Source organism: Stegodyphus dumicola, chromosome 6 (assembly GCF_044657685.1).
Source record: "Stegodyphus dumicola isolate Sdum_Otavi_A_Nest chromosome 6, ASM4465768v1".
Taxonomy (NCBI): domain Eukaryota; kingdom Metazoa; phylum Arthropoda; class Arachnida; order Araneae; family Eresidae; genus Stegodyphus; species Stegodyphus dumicola.
The window spans coordinates 137,395,891-137,415,983 of NC_140773.1; the positions used below are offsets into that span (position 1 = coordinate 137,395,891).

The window sequence follows — 20,093 nt, forward strand, 5'->3', positions numbered from 1 at the left end:
AGTGTGCTTCCATTCCATTGATTGCCGCTTACTTTCAGGGGTGTCGTAAGAAACCCAAGTTTCATCTCCTGTGACTATCTGTGTGAGAAATTCTTCGCCGCTTTCAGCATAACGGGTCAAAAAGTGAAGTGCACTACCCATCCGTTTTGTTTAGTGTTGCTCGGTAAGAATCTTTGGTACCCAACATGAGCAAAGTTTACGAAATTTCAGTTTTTCGGTAACAATTTCATTCGTTGGTGATCGTGAAATTTGGGGAAATTCCATAGCGAGAGAACTAATTGTAAACCTTCGGTTTTCATGGATCTTGTCATCAATCGCGGGAACCAGTTCTTCTGTAACCAAAGATGGACGGGACGCCCACTTCGTTCTTTATTGTGCACATCACTACGTCCGTCATTGAACTTTCGGACCCATCTTCTCACCATTGAATCACTCATCGCGTTTGGTCCGTAAACATCGCAAATTTGCCGATAAATTTCACTAGGTTTCACTTTCCTCGCATTCAGAAAATGAATCACAGATCTGATTTCACAAGCGGCAGGATTTTCAATCAACACCAACATTGTAAACAAGCACAACAAAGCGTACGTGACTGACAACGATCTCCAAATGGCGCACGTTTCTACTCCTTGATACAGAGCGTCTACTGCGCATGTGCGGAACTACGATCGCAGAGCTGCAGCGGAGATAAATTGAAACGGAACTTACTTTCTGGACGTGCCTCGTATTATTATTTTCATAAAGTGCAAATTGTATGGTTTTCACATGTACTTACATCAGGTCCTTATATTGAAAGATTTCTTGAACGTTTATTCTTGGTATAGGATTAGAGTTTGTTTCTTTCATAAAAATATTTTAAAGGAGTGGTTTGTAGAAATATTTTAATCGTATGCAATTTTATACTGTAGTTAAGTTCAGCAATATGTCATTATCTCACATAGTCTGATTTTGATAAGTTTAGATTTACTATTATCCAGTTTGGAAATTTCAAATAAATAAATAAATAAATAAATTGATCAAAACAAGAATAAATTCTAAAACATCAGTACACAAATTTATTTTTTTAAAATAAACTAGTGATAAATTTTTTCTCCCTTTACACAGTCTCGTTTTCTATGGTTTATTTTTATGCTGTTTTAGAGTTATGCAATACCGTACATCTTTCAATTTTTTGTATGCTTTCCCATTGTATATTTTTTTACATCATATTCCTTGCATCTGCTGTAATGAAAATTTGAAAGAGGTTTTCAGAGACATTTTTTAAAGTATAAGCAAAGAATGGCTTGAATTAACAGCAAGAAATATGATGGCAGTATTGATTCATGTTGTGCAAATGATCTCATTTGTTTCATGGTTTTTAATTTTTAGATTTTATTAACCACTTGCACTAAAAAGACGTGCCACACACGTCAAGATGCTTTTGTCTCAAACCACGAGCGACGTGAACACCACGTCGATAGGCATTTATCGCAAAAATGAAAATAATGTGGTGCACACGTCGCCTAACAATGAGATTGTTTATTTCTTGAGTTACAGCTCTTGATTGCTTTCGCAGACGCGGAGCGGCGTAAATGGGACACTTTACTACTTGTTGTATTGTAGCGCACGGCACCGCAACCGTGAAGTTTAGTTCTAGTGCAAGTGGTTAAGGAAAATATTTCTACAGTAATAAATGAAATTTACTGAATTTATAAAATTTGAATTATGTGAATTCCATTCCCCCACCTCTGGTGATTTTTCAGAATAGTTATTTTATATGAATTGTATTTTTAGTCCAAAGGGCTTTGTCCCTGAAGGGCTATTGTTTTCGTTTTGCGATTTTGCTTCGAATTGTTTTTCAAATTGTTGCCACCAAATGTTAGAGTATTGCATTATATTTGAAGAAATTAAATAATGAAGTATCTGCATAAATGTATGTATGTTTCTCGCATTATAATAAAGCAACGGTACCCTCCAATTTGAGCCATCCAATTTTGAATGATGTAATCCTACTGCAAATACGGGCATCTGAAAGCCCAAATTTGGAATTTGTTTTATTATCGATTTCATATTTTGTAAAACTTTAACGAATTTTTGATTAACAAACTCAAGAATATAAAAGCAAGCAATGGCAACACTCTACAGGATGAAAAAACCTTTTTATCTCCAGCAGGCGGAACTGTGTATCAGAAATTCTAAAGATATGCTCATTTTAAATTTTTTGCGACATTTTTGTTAAACTGAATTTTATGGTTTAAGTGTAAAGAACATGATATTTAATAAATAAAGGTAACACACAAAATGCTAAAAATTTGTGCCTTTGGACGTAATTTGAAATCTCAAACCTTTCAGGTTTTTTTTAATTATATTTTGTTCATCATATTAAATTTTGTTTAGAAATTTTCATATGAATATCCAAGCAATGTTAAATCAGTTATATTTGATTTTAATTTTATTTTACTTCAATATATGACGCATTGCTCAATTTTTTACGTAAATACTATGTACATTAATTATTGATTTTCTTTTCAACATGTATTTTAAAAAGCTTCCCTTCGCTACTGTACTTTTCTGAGTATAAAAATGTAAAAAAAAAAATAAAATAAATAAAAAATAAAAAAAATAATAGAATAAAATAAGAACATAAAATCTAGATCATCTAATTAAATGTTAATATATTTTACATCAGACTTGTGAAATAAATCCTTCAGTAATCTGAATCAGGCATTAAAGAATAAGTTAAAGTCAGTTAAGTATGCCAAATTGCTAAACTTATTTGAATAAGCGAGTATTTCTAAAATTCTTCCCTACGTGTAGAATTTCTATAATATATGAACACTATTTTCATATCAATTTTTTCTGTATACAGAACTTCTATAGTATGTGAATACTGTTTTCAGTTTGAATTGCTAAGCAGTATTTCACACATCAATAATTGAAATGATATCACCGCACAAATTGAAAAACCTTCTGGTTTCGCCGTTTCCTTGCAGATATCTCATAGTTTTTAAGATTTCAAGGGTTGGCAGCTATATGTTTCTATGAAGTCATCACTAATAACGTAGTGGAAACTGTACAACGATTTGGTTTGAGTGAGTTTTCCACCAACATAACTTAGTGCATCCAATCAGTGAATGAACAGAAACACGTATTAATGTAGATTTTAAAAAAAAAATGGCTCATGGAGCAACCGAGGAAAATAAATTACTACTGTATGGAAGTGCCTACTTGAAAGTTAAGAGCTGAACGAACAACTATAAAAAATATTGGAATGATTGAAACTCTGTCACATCATATCATGGAATCATGGAAATTGATTCCAATATTGATTCCAATATTTTTATTCGTTCACTGAATTATAAACAGTGCTGTTCTTAGCTACAAAAAAGATATGAAGAGAGAAGGGCAAAGAAGAAAAATGTGCAGGCACCAATATTGCAATGTTTTGGGAATTAAAAATGAATTATGAAAGAAATATATTTTTAAAAATTATTTTTAATAAAGACATTTGAATCTGTTGAGTTTTATTTATTAGAAAGCAGAGAAATTTTTGTGGGGAAGAACCAATTATCATTTTTTTTACATGTTTAGTTCTTTAGTTAGTTAACTGTAAAGTGTCTGGGCTGTTGATGGAACCAATTAGCTAGATTATGTGAGATATTGCTGTAAGCCAAGCCAATTGTGTAAGAAATAAGGAAGTATATAAATGTTTTTTTTTTTTTTTTAAGAATCCTTTTTAAAAATTATTAATAATGATTTTTTTAATACCATGCTCCTTAATTCCTTCTTTAATTTTGCACTTTGTACCTGAAAGTAATCTGCATCCTTTACTGCTTCTAAGAAAATGCATATTTGATGTTAAAAATTGCATTAATGTGTCGTTTCAATTTCCAAAACATTAGGAAACTTCATTTTCTGTAGCGTTTACATATCAATTTATTGTTAAATGTTTGTCTTCATCACTTATTATGTACATGTTTTAAGTGCCAGATTTTATGCTGATGAGCAACTGTATTAAAGATATCTGTGTAGTAGCATGTAGCACTACCTTTTGCTTGGATGTTGCAGCAGGGAATTCTACAAAATATTGAAAGCAGGAGGAGGCCTAGTGATGCACTGCATACGATTCATTGCTGCTATGTAGGATGCATAACCCGTCATAATGCATGAAGATTTGCTGAAACAATCCATTTCCCACATCTGTCTTGATAGCATCCTTGATGTGTTTAATAGGATTGAATAGGATTGAAGTCAGGTGACTTTAAGGACCAGGCTGGGAACCTCATATCTGTGAAGTTTTCCTCGAACTATTCAGCTGCACTTCTGGAGCGATGAGCCAGTGCATCATCTTTTTGCAGGTATATGTTTCTTGAAGAATGCTGTAATTGAATAAATATAAGGCTATGATCTGACAGCAATTTCCTACATTATTCATTAATAAGTGATAGTGGCGAATACACCAGGAGTCCCATTTTTCCCTTGTAAACAGTCCTCATGTGAAGGTACCACCTCCACCCACCTGAGTGGTATCCTTCTGCCAAAAGGAATGCATCACCTCATGTACTTTATAACATACATGTACCCTATTGTAGAAATGAATTAAACAGTACTTAAATTTATCAGTCCCAAGCAATTTTTCTTTGTGCTTCAAGGGTCTAATGATGATATTCTTTTACCTATGTTAATCTGGTGCTATGTGGTGAGAAGTTTTTGTATCCAGTAAGCAATATGTTTATGAATGGCATGACTTCTTTCACATTATTGTTCTCCAGCATTAAATTGGTTAATGATCTGTTGAACGGTGACCCATCTATCTGCTGTTGTTATCTAACTGAGCAAAAGATCCACACTACATATTTTATGCCACAGCAGTTGATTCTGGTGATGATCATTAGGACCTCTAATACTATTCTGATACCTTGTACAAGATTTAGTAAATTCTCAGTCACATGCTTCGCCGCATTTTTTATTCGTCGAAGCTGTGTGATGGAGTATTACCAGAATGTCAGCTATCTATACCATCAAGGTACCACGTTATTAATTACCTTTTATTAAATACATGCATTTTTCATATTAATATTAAAAATGCATTCATATGTTATAAATTACCCATTTTTAAATACATGCATTTTTAATTTTAATATGCTTTTTAGGATATTTTTGAGAAATGTGGCTATCTCACTAAACTTGGTGGGAAATTAAAAACTTGGAGAAGACGATGGTTTGTTTTAAAGAATGGTACACTTAGTTATTACAAAACTCAGGTAATATATATTATTTTATTTTTAACTGTACCATAATCTGTTTTAAGTGCTTCATTTTGTTGTATTTATCATTTTCATGTAAAACCTTTGATTTTCATGTGTTGTTGTTGTATTTGTCACTTTCATGTCTATTAATTTCTACAAATTTCTATTAAATTATGACTTTTCTAGCTACTTTGAATTTGTTCCTTTGTAATGAACTTGTTTTCTCATCTATAATTTGCTATTACTTTTTTGAATAAAAGTAATTCATTAATAAATCAAGTAATCTTAATCTTATCTCTTAATAAATCAAGTAATCTGTGATAGAAATTTAATGAAATCAGTTATATTTCTTATTTGCATTTATTTCAGAATGACGTGGGCAGGAAACCTCAAGGTCAGATTTTGTTAGATGATGTTTCTAGAGTGAATAGAGCTGAAGGTGCTTCAACTTTTGAGGTATCTCGTTGTTAAAAATCATAAATGTGCATAATATATTTCCCAGTGGTCTACTTTAGAAGCTTCTTTCATTTAATTTTATCTAATCACTGTTTTAATTACAAATTTAAGTTACACAATTACACACACAATTTATAAATTAGTTTTTCTAATCTGATACTCAATATAGATTTTATTTTATTTTTATTTATTTTCGAAATTATGGATTCTCTTCATAGTACCCTTAATGTGACATCCTGCCAAAGTATTGTATATTATTTATTAAAGAATATGTATGAATTTCATATTAAAAAAAATAATGAAAGGCAGAGCATCAATACATTAATTATAGCTGATAAATTTTATTGCTTGAAAATTTACCTTTGTCAGTAAGGTCATATCTGAAATAGTCAGTCATATTTGAAAATAATTTTAATGAACTTGTTCAAGATGTTTTTAAATCTGATCAATGAAATATTCAGTTACTTTCACAGAATTTTAGAAATTGAAATTAATAATAATAATATTTAAGATTTCTTTAGATTTACTGTGGATGATTCAAACTAACATCAAAATTGCTATTTTATTTATTAATTTATTATAGCTTATTGAATTAGCAGTTTGTTTAGCTGTTATTATAATTTATGTATGTAATTGATTTTTTACAATAATTACTTTTAATAATTTATGCTAATCTGCATTTGCTATACTTTTGTGTAGGAATTCTTTATTTCATAAAATATTTATAATTAGGTCGCTACATCAAAACGAACGTATTATCTTACTGCTGATTCAAACACAACTATGGAAGAGTGGATCAAAGGTAAAATATATCGATTTTTTTTCACATTGTGATTACTAATAATTATTTCTCATGTTTCTATTTTATTTCTATTTTCCATAAAGTTTTTACAAAATATAATCTGAATCCACTGGTATTGTTATTTTAAAAGTTTTGTAATTGTGTAGTGCTAAAATAATCTTTGGCTTATATTTTTGCCTTTATTTAATGAAAAAAAACCAATTTTTTTAAAATGTTAAGAGTTGTAATACATATTTGGAATACTCTGTTTTAAGAGTGAGAAACTTTAATGTATAATATTATGACTAATGTGTCAAAATACCATGATTTTATATTTTTATTTATTTTGTGAATCTTTATTTCAGTTCTTCAGAATGTTATTAGAAGAAACACTACTCATTTAGCAATCAGTAAAGATGACAATAAACCATCCATACAAGGATGGGTCACTAAAGTAAATTATTATTATTATTATTTAAATTATATAAAGTTTGAATAAGTCTGTTGTCTAATATATTCTTAATTCCTTATGTTAGGTAAAACATGGTCATTCTAGAAAATGCTGGTGCTCGTTAGTCGGAAGAATGTTTTTATATTACAAAACTCCTAATGATTCAGTATGTTTTGTTTTGATATATTTCTGTGAAATATTTTTCGTATGTTCTATTATAATGCAAACTGTCTTGTTATTATGTAAGATCAGTATTATTGACAGTGTTCATGTTTCTGCTTTTTCTAATTTTTCCTTCCCCCCCCCCATCTAATATTTTATTCCTTTTTTTATTTTATATATTGCGACTGTAACCAAGTAGTTGTTATATGCTTTTATGTGTGCCATATATATATATATATATATATATATATATATATATATATACGTGCACTAAAGATTAGTCTCCATGAGGAGACAGCCCACCAGTGGCTGAGCAATAAAGTTGCTGAACACTGGTAGTTCGGTCCGAAGTTTGAATCTGGCGAACAGGCTGACTGCATGGGCCATTTCAGGGTTTTCCCTGTGTTTAATCTGTTTACAAGCGAGTTTCCCTTTGGAAGTCTTCCACGAAAGCATCCCTCCCCTTAGGCAAATAGCCCTCGAGCTTTGCCTTAGGCAGATAGCCCTCGAGCTTTGCCATAATCATATAAAACCAAACCAACTCCATGAGGAAACATATCTCAGAGCAAGTATCTCTGGATGTATGCAGCACCTGCACCAGTCCATCTACACGGGAAAATATCTGCTTTGACTCTTTCATTGGCTTAATAGCTCAGAGCATTCTTCCTGTATAGACAAAATGCTGTCAGACAACATATCTGTGAATGTGGCTTTACTGTGGCACTGAGTAACTTTGTCTGTTCATGTAGATGGACCTTTAATGACCAAAAGTAATTGAATACCTCAATATGCTGATCTCTCATAAATAAGTTAGATATTAATATGTTATTTGTTCATCTTTTGCTGCATCACTAATTACCACTGTGACAGGAAAATTATACATTAATTTGTGGAAATTTGCAGTTGAAACTTAATGTCCTGCTTGAAAAACAGCAATGGTAAATTCAGTCGCCAGAATAGGGTGACATAGCACTGCTTGCAGCTTATATTCCAGTTTCATTCTAAAGATGCTGTATAAAACTGAGATCAGAGCTTTGAGCTGATCAGCTCATGGCTTCAACATTTATGCCAGTAAAGCAACTTTGTATGAAATGTGCATTATCAACTGGAACATGATCATGTTAAACTAGCAGTAGCTCCACACCAAACTATACCCACAATGTAATCAACATGGAATCCATGGAGTTCTCTCTTTTTCTATGACTATGATTCTGTCATATAGTTCACATAGTTTTAAGCACCTGTGTGGTATTCAGTTTTGAATAATAATATGAGATTAGCCTAAATATGTTATGAAATTTGCATGGCTAAGTTATAAATGTTCTAAATGTGACCTTTCTGTAGCACGACAAATATCATTGTGATAATCAAGTTCTTCTCAAAGATGTCTCGGCATGTTCATGTTGGCACTAACAGCAGCTTTCATGATGTGTTGTTTAAAATTGTCTGAACTAGTGGGAAGGGGAGGAGCAAAAACATGGTCCTTGATATTACTGCACAAGTAGTAGTCCTGCAGTACTAATTCTGCTCAGTTTAGTGGCCAGTGTAATGCTGAGGTAGATTTTCATCTATACCATGATTTAAACCAATGTGATAGCAATGTGTCAGCAGCAAAATTTATTTTTCCCTATTTAAGTACATAAAAGGCTTATGCTACTTAATTAATGGCCATATTGCTCGACTAGCGTCAAAGGTGTGTATGTGTAATACTGGCATCTAGAAATACAAAGTCATCAACATGAAGACTCTTCTTCTTACTAATCCCTCTGATCTGAATCGGATCAGATACAAAGGTCATTTGCCTTCATAACTTCCAATACAAAATTAGGTCCTTTCAGCAGATCTTGCACCAAGGCAACACAACTAAGTAGATGTTTGTTGTGCAGTATTTTCATGGTTTTTACATTTGGCACAAGTGGGAAAAGTTTTAGTACTATGAGAATATCTTAGAGTCTTTAAATTTTCTGAAGTCAACTAAGTCAGAGCTTTTTTTGGGCCTTCCTAACAATTGTAAACAATAGCAATACCAGGACCTGTACTATGATACCATGAGTGCTTCAGTAGTTATAGTGACAATACCCACATTACTAATGGTTAAACAATGAGTGTCTGATGCACTACAACCTGAACCTGTCTCCAGAAATTGTTAATCAATGCCTTTCTTGTGTAAAGGTAGGTCAAAGGTTCAGCATAAACCTGAGGCATAGAAGTACCCTCCTTTGTTAGTCTATCAGCTATGTTATTATATTTTAGATTTACGTGAGATGGTATCTGTTGTAGATGGAGGACAGAAGATGAGATAGGGCTTTGAGTTTTGCAATAACTTTAATTCCTCTCAGGTGTCTTAATATTTCTACAGTTATTTAGTTTTTGGATTACACTTCAGCTGTCCATAAGAATCCAAATTTCCCCTGGATAAACATTTCTGTAAAACATCATCCAATAGCAATCAATTCAAATCTGAAAACAGAACAGAAATCGCCTTGGTATTTTGCACTTGAGAGATATTTCTTCCACACCAAATTTAACAAAAAAATCCCACTACCAATGTGTCCAAATTTATTCTTACTGTCATCTGTATATATCAGAACTGCCTTGACAAATATTCTATTAATCACTCCCAGAGCAGTCTGTCTTAAGTATTCAAGATGTTGAGACAATTTATTTGTATCAGTCAATAATTCTGTATAAAAAACACACCGGATAGTGAGTCTATAGGGGATGAGATAGGTTTTAAAGAATTAAAGGAAATGCTTTACCAATATTTTGGTAAACTTTAAAGTTTTTGTTATCAACTCGAAGACTTCCTCTGTAAAATGATACTAAATGCTTTCTGATAAAAACAAGCACTTTTACATTGATAAGCCTTTAATGTGCGTATTTCTTTTAGGCCAAAATTACTTGAAATTGAGATACATTTATGCAGAAATTAGCAAATTTTACTCATTTGTGTAGATATTTCAACATTTTAAATTAAATTTATGTAAAAAATATGGATTTAATTTTTTTAAGAAATAATTTTATACATTGGAGGTCTTATGTCTTTTATAAGTCAATAAATTAATGCAGTATTATTAAAATGAATGTAGTGTGTTATGCATTTCCATTTTTTTAATAATGTTTATATTTTTCATTCATGAAACATTTTGTAAATTTTTTAGAAGCCTTTAGGTCAAATAAATATGAGAGATGCAAGAGTCGAAGAAGTTTTGCATGTATCAGACAGTGATGAAGATGATGATGACTCTATGGCAAAAGCAGAATATACTATTGGTATTTTTCCTAACCATCAAGGCCCCACTTACTTAATCATGCCTGGCAAACAAGAAATGGTATATTTTTAATGAGCTTCTTCTCTACTTTATATGTGGCATGTACTTAGTAACACAGAGTGCAAAACTTATGAAGCTGAAATTTTAAAAAAATGAATCTTTATTAAATGCGTTTGATTTAAAAAAAAAAAAAAAAAAAAAGGCTTGCTGTGTGTTTCAAGTGCTACTGTTATTTGCCAGGTGTGGGAAATCACATACAGATTCCCTAAACAGGATAAAATGATTTTTTTATAATGAAAGAATGATGATTTTTTTTTTTTTAATTGAATCTATTCTCTGTAGAATGAGCAGCATGCAGTATGTCATAGGCATGCCTGTGCCGTATCCATGAGTTAGTCATAGAAAAAGGCATTACACTGAACATGGATTTAAGCAGTCACTAGACTTAAAAGTCCCCCCGTGTGGAGTTATCTGAAGGCAGGGCTTGTAAAACAATCTATGAATTATCGTCTGAACTCAAACCACAGATTAAAATATATGTTAAGAGTGTCAGCCATGTGCTATTGAATAAATACCTCTTAACTTTATTCATTTGGATTACTTTTGCATAGACAGTGGTGGAAATATTTCCCTAACACTTGATTGTAACAGGAAAGTATGTACTTTTTCCATTCCTGTGTGTAAAACACATAGGGAATGTACTGAAAACTTTTGTGTGTGTTATTCTGTGGAAAGAAATTAAACTTTAGCTTGTGTGTGAATTCATTTGCACATTCTTAATGGTGAAAGATTGTTGAATACTTGTAATTTTTCCTGGTTCAAAAACCAGGTTAGTTTGTTTTTGTGGTTTTTTCTGTATGTAAAATGAATACGAAACCATTTCCCTTAGAAAACCCTCCACAAAGGCATTGCCTAGACAGATAGTTATGTGCTTTGCCATACTCAAGTTATGTAACATAAGCTTGATTGTGAGATCTAATAACTTGCATTGTGTTTAAATATTGTATTATATGTAACTGTATTCATATACAATAGTTTTCTAATAATGAAATTCATTATATCATTTTATCAAATTACAAATGAAAATGCTGTGTTAAATGCTCTTATTTTGGTACTTTTATATTCTTATAGTTCCTTCGTAATTTATGCCATTATATGAATACTTTTCTCTGAAATTATTCAGAGCCACTTAGTTTTTCTTCCCTTATTTTACATATCATAAGAATAAAATTTCTAAATCATTAAATGCAATGACAGAAGATTATATTTATGTAACAGTATAATGTTGAATGAAGGAAGAACACACTATATAACACTCACTCTTAAGTTTTACTAACAACTAGGTTTTGAGTTACATCGTAACCTATCTTTCTTGGCTCGTGTCTTAATTTTCACTCTGTCTGGAAAATTATACAGATTCAAAGGCATGTGGCATGGTATAAAAGTGGGAGTTACCACATCGCCTTTGTCTCACAGAGAATTAGTTCTTGCTGTGCTGGCTGAAGGTCTGAAATAGGTAAATACAGAGGGTGTTTATATACTTTTAAGAACAATTTTGATAAATAATTGAAAAAAAAAGGAGGGGGGGAACATATTTAAAAAAAAGCAAATATTTTGAAATTAAAATTTTGGGCAGCAACTTATTTTTTTAAATGAGAAATATCGTCTGCTACATATTAAAAAAATATATAAAGTTTTTTAATTAAAAAATTAATTATTCAAACTATTATTAAACCTAATAATGTTTGTGCTTTTTATTGATATATAATTGCATTTAAAAGATGTAAAACTTTTTTTTTTAAATATAGGATGCATGGCTATATCATTTAACTGTTGTTTCTTGTGGTGATAATTTAGTTGGTACTCAGTATGAACAGTTATTAGCAAGGCTGATGGAAGTAGATGGAGATGAAAGTAAGTTTTTGTTAAAAGTTGTTTCCTTTGTGTTAAATTCTGAGTAAGGTAGGGTACAAAACAAGCTTTCTTTTAACTGATTTAAGAAAGCATGTCTTCTAATGCTTTTCCTTGTTTCAATTTTTATTATTTAGAACATTTGTCATGTAGCTTTGAAGAGAAAGAAAGAACTAAGAAAAGTATTGTGCATTTATATTCAGTTGAAGTGTGTTGATTAGCTTAATCATATGATTTTGACATTCACTCTTCCACCACACTTAGTATATTTTAGTAATGTGTTAAAAATTGAAGGTATTTCTGAAAATTTCCCAAACATTTAATTTTGTAATTTGACTGGCATGTTACAGTGATTTTTATGGAATACACACATATGTATCTTGAATTGCTTTAGTATGTTCTTCATTCACAAATGCAAATGTTCTGCAAATGCTTTTTTGTTTATGCACTCAATTTATGGTAATAAATCACTGTTATATTCGCAGGTGTATTTCAGACTTTTGTTACTCAGTATGTAACTTGCTACAGTCAAAAGTCTTTAATCCAGACTCGTCGGGACTTCGGCAATTCCGGATTATCGATTTTTCCGGATTATAGATCATCAGTTTAAATCTGGTAAGATGGCATCCAGAAATTATAAAATTAAAAATATGAAACCATAATTTATAAAATAATGAGCAATTATGATCTAAAGGGTATCAAAATTTACAAAAAAAGAAGCTTAATATTTATTTGTTTACTTTATTAAACAAACTCAACAGCACAGAAAGTTTTAAATTCTTTTTAAATTTAAGGTCTAAAACAACATTACATTAGTAGCAAAAATGCAACTCAAGTGCTTCTGTCAGCATTTATTCATGAAACAGGAGGGGGGGAATTTACAAAAAAAAGAAGCTTAATATTTATTTGTTTACTTTATTAAACATTTCTTTCAACGCGCACATGCGTAAAGCATACATTACGCATAGCCGAAATTAGAAAATTGCAACCAGAAAAATATTTTAACAGAACACACACCCCCCTTCCCGGCACAGAGCAGCGTGAAATTGATAAACAGATTTCGGAACGGTTAGATAAACAAAGAATATGCGTTTATCCATTTTTTTTAGCAATTCCACTTTTTGTTTGATGAACATCGAAACATACTTTCGTTTTGTAGATCCTTTGGGAGCTCCAGCATCGGAAATTCTATTTGACATAATCGAAAGTTCAAGCTTACTTTTATAAAATTGCTCTTACAGTCTGCAAAAAATAATAAGCCGGATCCAATTCGAAGATTAAGGAACAACGCAATCATCAACGTGAACTGAAATAGATAATAAGATAATTTTAGCTTATACCGTCCGTTATACATTAAACTTGCATGCGAAAACGTATTATGCACTTGCGCACACACTTATGCGCAGTCGTAAAGGTCTTGCGCGCACACATAAATGCGCATGCGTCAACGCGGCACATGCGCAGAAAGATTTTAGCTTTGAGGTCCGGATTATAGATCATTCCGGATTATGGGTGTCCGAATTAACGACTTTTGACTGTATTTGATTGTTTGTTTTTTAGCTTCCAGAAATTGTAAAAGTAAAGTGGTAAGCAATAGATTTAAATTAAATTCACATAATATTTGTGTTGAAATAATAGACTAATGAAAATCAAATTTAAACAGTGATAACATTATTTTTATATATTACAAACTAACTCAAAGTAGTGTAAATTTTCAGTGAAGTTATTTTAACATTAATATGGTGTTCTTAAAACTAAAAATTAATTTTAAGTATTGTTTCAGTAAACTGAAAAATATTGAGTAATTAAAGTTTTAGGAATTATAGAATCTTGAGAATAAAACTCTCTGTACAAAAAGACTAAACTAAATAACATAGACTTATTTAAGCAAAAGCATAGCTCAAAAATGAAGATAATTTGCATTGAAATGGTAGGTATAGCCAAAATTTAGAATCATTAGCGTCATCATGGAAATCCAGTTAATTTCATAGCAGTAAATTATGTATCTTTATGCATATACGTATGAGTAAGATAATTTGAATTTTTATTTTTTTACTAAATTCTTCCGTTAAGATCATTGAATGCAACATTGCACTTTTTATTGTTATTTGGGCTTGGAAAGGAAAATGCTTTCTAGTCACAACAGCAGCACTAGATCAAAAGAATGAATTTTCCTCTTGTCCCTGCCAAATGCTTTTATGGTCTGAAGTGTATAAAATGTAATATAATGTTATTCGTATATTGCTTTGATAGTATTGATAACATATTAAAACATCAGCTGCATAGTACATGGGAACCTAAACTGTTCTAGTAGGTAATCAGTAATAGAGGTAATTTTATGAATTTTATTAGCCAGAGTTATTTACATAAACATATAATTCCAAGGTGAATTGCTTATCTTTTGGCAAGTAAATCGCCAGCATATTTATACCTTAACTTTGTTTTCATTAAGTTTTAACCCATCTTTAGAAATAACATATCTCATATATTTGACTTAATTCAGCCAAATTTTACATTTATTTAAATTAAATTTAACTTTCTTTTCTCTGACTGTTTCCAACACCTTCTTTAACCTTAAGCCTTTGAGCACCATGAACGGCTTTATCCAGCCATGAAATTTTTTGTCACTTGGTATGTATTAGCTTATAATTTAAGATATTTTGTTTTCTTACTTTCTTAAATAATATAAATGTCATCTTAATGAATTAAATTTATAAAAATAAGGCACTAAAATAAGTAAATATACAAATTTAAATAATAAAAGCAGTTTAAATACAGATCCAAAAACCTGCACTGCTCAGGTTAAAGCATGTTCTTTTTTTATCATCCCCGAAACTAATAAGTCATCTATTTATACATTTGAACTTCCTTCTATATCACTAAAAATTTCAGAAAATGTCTGGTGATGAACACAGTCCATATTGCAACCTTAAAAAAAAAAGAAAGAAAGAAAAGAAGAAAAAAAATAGAAAGATAGGGGGGAAAGTCTACAAAATGGAGTATTAAATGCAGTAAGTTCACAGCTTGAATCTGACAGTTTAATTTGCCAAAATGCTTTGTTTGCATCTAAAATACTGAACACTTTTGCATTTGACATTTGAGATAATATTTCTTCAAAGGTTGATTGTGTAATAATGTTCTCTAGTATATTTTGGTTAATGTACTGAGGATCTAAACACACTTTTAAACTGCCATCCTTTTTTCTTGCTACAGCTAATAGACTGACAAATTCTGTAAGGTTGATTAACTTTCTTTATAATACCATCTTTTTTTCATTTTTGCCAGTTCCTTTTTTAATACGTTTAATAGGGTAAGAGGAATTTTCCTACGGAGCTTTATTTAACTAATAACTTCTGGTTTAAATTTAATGTGACCTGTAAGTCTTGATATTCATTTAAACATTCTAGTAAATTTTCATTAAATTCAAGATTTACTGTACAAATCCTTCGTGCTAGATTTACTTTTTGTAATATAGGTAAACCTAAAATAGCTGAAACAGTTTTATCACATGCTGCTATTTGAAATTCTACTTCATCTTTATCACCTTTAGATATCTCACATAAGAAATTACATTTTTTAACTACATCAAATTTATTTAAAGTGACATTTGACTCAGTCAGACACTTATCTCATAAATTTAATTCTTTAAATTTAGGCAATGATAACATACATTGAGCACCAGTATCCAACTTAAATAAGTATTTAGATAGGTTTACTTTTAGTTTTTCAAATCATTTTGCTCTATTTTTAGAAAAAGGATTTTTATCTTCTACTGATCCTAAAATGTATTCATTATTATTATAATGCAGCTCATGCTCAAAATTATTTTATATAATATTGACACTTTTATTAGTTCACATTTTAGAAAAGTGATTTTTTTGTTTTACAGTATATCTTATAAGCAAGACAACTGTATAGCTCGTGAGAAGTTACTCATTTTCTACATGATTTTTGATTATTGAACTAATTTCCTATTACATGGTATTTTCTCTTACATGATTTGTTTTTCTGAATGTGAAATTGTATTCTGCTTTATCACTTCTATTTTATAGTTTTCAGTTAAAGTTTTCAGCTGAAGTTCTAATTCAGCAGCTTTACTCATTTTAATACTTTTCTCCATTGTTAACTGATCTTACTGTAACAGCCTGTTGTTGCATTCTACGGATTCGTGGATTTGGAGTAATTGATGATAATACTTAATGAAGAATGAAACACAGTTTATTCGGCACTATTACACAGGACAGTTCCAAAGACACGTTTACAGTTATCAAAAAACTATGATAAGCACACTGAAACAATCAGCAACACGGCCTTGAGGCTATAATGATAAAAACAGCATAGCAGCAAAGCACTAAAGTACACCTCCCGACTCAGTCAATCACCCTCAAGCTAATCTCTGAACTCAAGACACTATTTCACTACTACTGAACTCAACATACTACTGTGTTCATGTACAGGCAGGATATATATGTTGACAAATAGGCAATTTCACCCCAAATCTGGCAACCCTGTCATTCCCTGCCACTTTCTGGCAACCCTTACCGCAACTTGACATTTTGTAACACTATCTTTAAGATTTTTATTTAAAATTCCACTTACTATTCTATCTCTGATTAAATTACCTTTTAATTCTGCAAATCCACAGTTACTGCTTAATTTCTGTAGCTCTATTAAATAGTCATCAAACAATTCATCTATGTGTTGTGTTCAAGAGAAAAATTTATGCCTATCAACACATAAGTATTAAACTTTTCAAGTGCTTCTTCACTAATAATACACAATAAAATAGCTAATTTAGTTTCAGGCGATTTGGTATTACCACCAGATGCTAACATATAAATATGGAATTTTTGTTTCTGCTTTTTCCAGTTTTCATTTATATTACCTTGGAAACTTGTTTGAAACTTGATTATTTTGTGGATTTAATCCATCCATATTTAATTAGACTGTAAATAGTCTCTCTCTGTCTAAATATATATATATAGGGTGTCTCATAAATGTTGCAATAAACTTCTGGTGGAGGTAGGGCACATCATAAGGATTAAGAATTACATAGAAACCCATACCCGGAAGTGTCAAAGGTAGGTGGTAGCAGAGGTAGAAGATGGGAAAGCAAACAAGAGAGTGATTAATTTTTAACATTTATTGGGCATGAATAAAAATGGTGTACAACAGCTTGAACATTACAACAAATAAACATGCCTAGCGCCGATGGACCATTGATTGCCTGGCATGTTCAAACACACAGGGAGTTTCCTTGATTTTAGCAGCTGCGCAGGCGAGTCTTGCCACAAGATCCATTTGAGACACAACAGGATCATGATACACGATACTTTTGATGGTTCCCCACAAGATGAAATCAAGGGCCGATAAATCCGGTGAGCATCCGATCATGGAACCGTTCCACATTGCGCCATATCCATCTATGAGAGAATAATGTGTTGAAATGGCTGCGAACATCCAGTACAAAATGAGCAGGCACCCCATCATGTTGGAATCACATGTTATGCCTCACATTTGGTGGAACATTGTCGAGCAAGCCGGAAAGAATCTGCTCCAGAAGGATCAGATAATTTGTGGCATTCAGTAATGGATGGTAAAAGGAACGGTCCAACTTAGCAGTCGCTGACCAAACTCGCATATTAACTTTAAAGTGTTGTGCCGTGTGGTGCCTCACACCATGGGGGTTTTCTTGAGTCCACAAATGCTGATTGGGGTGATTGCCTATATTTATTGAATGTGGCTTCATCCGTGAACAACGCATAAGCTGGGAAATTAACATAATGAGCACTTTCTTGCAGAAACCACTGTGCAAAACGACACGTTCAGGATGATCATCGGGGAGCGATAACTGAACCCTTTGGAAACGAAAAGCATGGAAAGACATGACGTTCAAGACACACTGGACACTGGTACGAGACATTCTTAATTGAGAGGAAATGGCACTTATGCTGGTCCTTGGGTTACTCTCCACCATATCCAACTCACTTTCTTCCCTAACGAGTTGATAGTGGCCTGCCCTCATTGGTCCTGCCACTTCTTAAGGATCCGTAGTCGCACAACTTTTGATGCAAACATGTAAACAAACTGTGGTATGGTTGATGCCTGTTGTAGAATCGTTCTCAATAAATGCGTGCAGGGACTTGTACATTACCCTCAACTATTCCATACACTAAATGCATGTCTGCAAGCTCTTTGTTTGTGTAGTGTTCCGTGCTCTTCGTATGATGCCTAGCGCTCGAATGAGGCAATCCTCACTTTCCATTAGCATTCTCCTGTACAGCACCCCCTGGCGGCATACAGTGACGTGTCCAAGCATGGGTTCTTATGCAATTCTTAATCCTTATGTTGTGACCTACCTCCTCCAGAATTTTATCGCAACATTTACAGGACGTCCAGTGTATATATGTAATGCTACTAACAAGCCTATCATTGATTAGCTGTACTTGTGCATTAAACTTTGTATAAATACTCCTGGCAGTTGATTGCGTTATTCTTCTGCTAGCTTCTATCTTGCTAATATCTTCTTGCTTTGCTTCCCCATCTAAAATGCCTGCATCTTAATTTTAAGAATCAATGTACATGGCAATATATCATTATGATTGAATCATAAAAATGTCTTGAATTTCATTATGATTGGGTAAATATCTACTGAGATGATTTTATATGCGTGGAAATAAAGACTGGAAATTCATCAATTTCATGTTTTGTTATCTTCATCTGTATGTCTTCACTCTCAGCTAAGACAACTGCATGCTGATTCCTCTTCTATGCTACCAGAATTATTACATATATATATATATATATATATATGCACATATTTTTAGCCGCTTAAATGAAAATAAACAATGCACTTACCAAGGAGAAAAGTTTTGATTTCGTTGTAAATAACTTCCAGTTATGTACCGACATGAATATCTTTAAGGTTGTTGATAAGTGGTGTTGCATAGTTCTTTAAAAAATTTTATTGGTTGCACCACATAACATTTGATTAAGTAATTGAAAACTAATATTATTTATTTAGTATATGTAAGTGTAAATGGTGACTACGAGATCAGCTAAACATTGTTTATTCTGCATTACTAGCTTTTGTTCTGTAAATTAGTTAATGGTTATCATGTATTATGTACAGTTAGTTACGCATGTGATGATATTGATGCAGCTGTGCATATTATTTTTAGTGTTAATTTTAAAGACAGGCATTTGCAACAAAATTAGAATTGTCGCTTAAATGTATGTCATGTTAACCAAGAACATTCTATCTCGTAATCAAATAGTATAAAATTCTTCATAATTAAGCATTTTATTAATTTTTACATGCTGTTATATATATTGCATTACAGTGTATGTGCTAAAGAACACATTGCAATGCTTCTTGTTTCTAATTAACACCTTGAACATGCTCATATATTCTTTAAAGCATTAACATAATCAATGTATATGAGAGATGTAATAATGTGTTCTGTTTATAATCATGAAGTCAGATTTTAATGCATTTATCATATATGTTATTTCAGTGATTTTAATTAATTTAAATTGCATAAGTTTGTATATAAAAATTGGTATAGAAAGTCAGAGTTTAAGATGGAGGAAAAGAAATATGTGTTAAGTAACAACAGAGTAACTAACTGTTGCAGTCATTCTGAAGGAGTTTTACTATTTGAATCTGGATTAAGTATACTAAAAAGAAACAGCATATAACATGTTAGATTTTGATAAGCAGAGTCATCATTTAAGCAATTATTTTGGGTAAAATATTCAAGAAAATAACACAGTTCATGAAATGTCTAGGGTTTTCTTTCCATTATTAAAAAAATTTAAAAACCTATTCA

The 20,093-nt window shown here is 31.6% G+C and overlaps 1 protein-coding gene across 5 annotated transcripts in view; it reads left to right on the forward strand.

Annotated features, from left to right (window-relative positions):
• Positions 1-20,093, forward strand: part of LOC118186759 (uncharacterized protein CG43867-like) — a 285,190-nt gene that overhangs the window by 197,108 nt on the left and 67,989 nt on the right. For all 5 annotated transcript variants that reach the window (XM_085818919.1, XM_085818917.1, XM_085818921.1 and 2 more), the window contains exons 14-20: positions 5,133-5,243; positions 5,598-5,684; positions 6,417-6,486; positions 6,831-6,919; positions 7,002-7,082; positions 10,240-10,410; positions 12,159-12,264. In XM_085818919.1, coding sequence (XP_085675045.1) covers positions 5,133-5,243; positions 5,598-5,684; positions 6,417-6,486; positions 6,831-6,919; positions 7,002-7,082; positions 10,240-10,410; positions 12,159-12,264 — 715 coding nt within the window. The remainder of the gene's footprint in view (positions 1-5,132; positions 5,244-5,597; positions 5,685-6,416; positions 6,487-6,830; positions 6,920-7,001; positions 7,083-10,239; positions 10,411-12,158; positions 12,265-20,093) is intronic.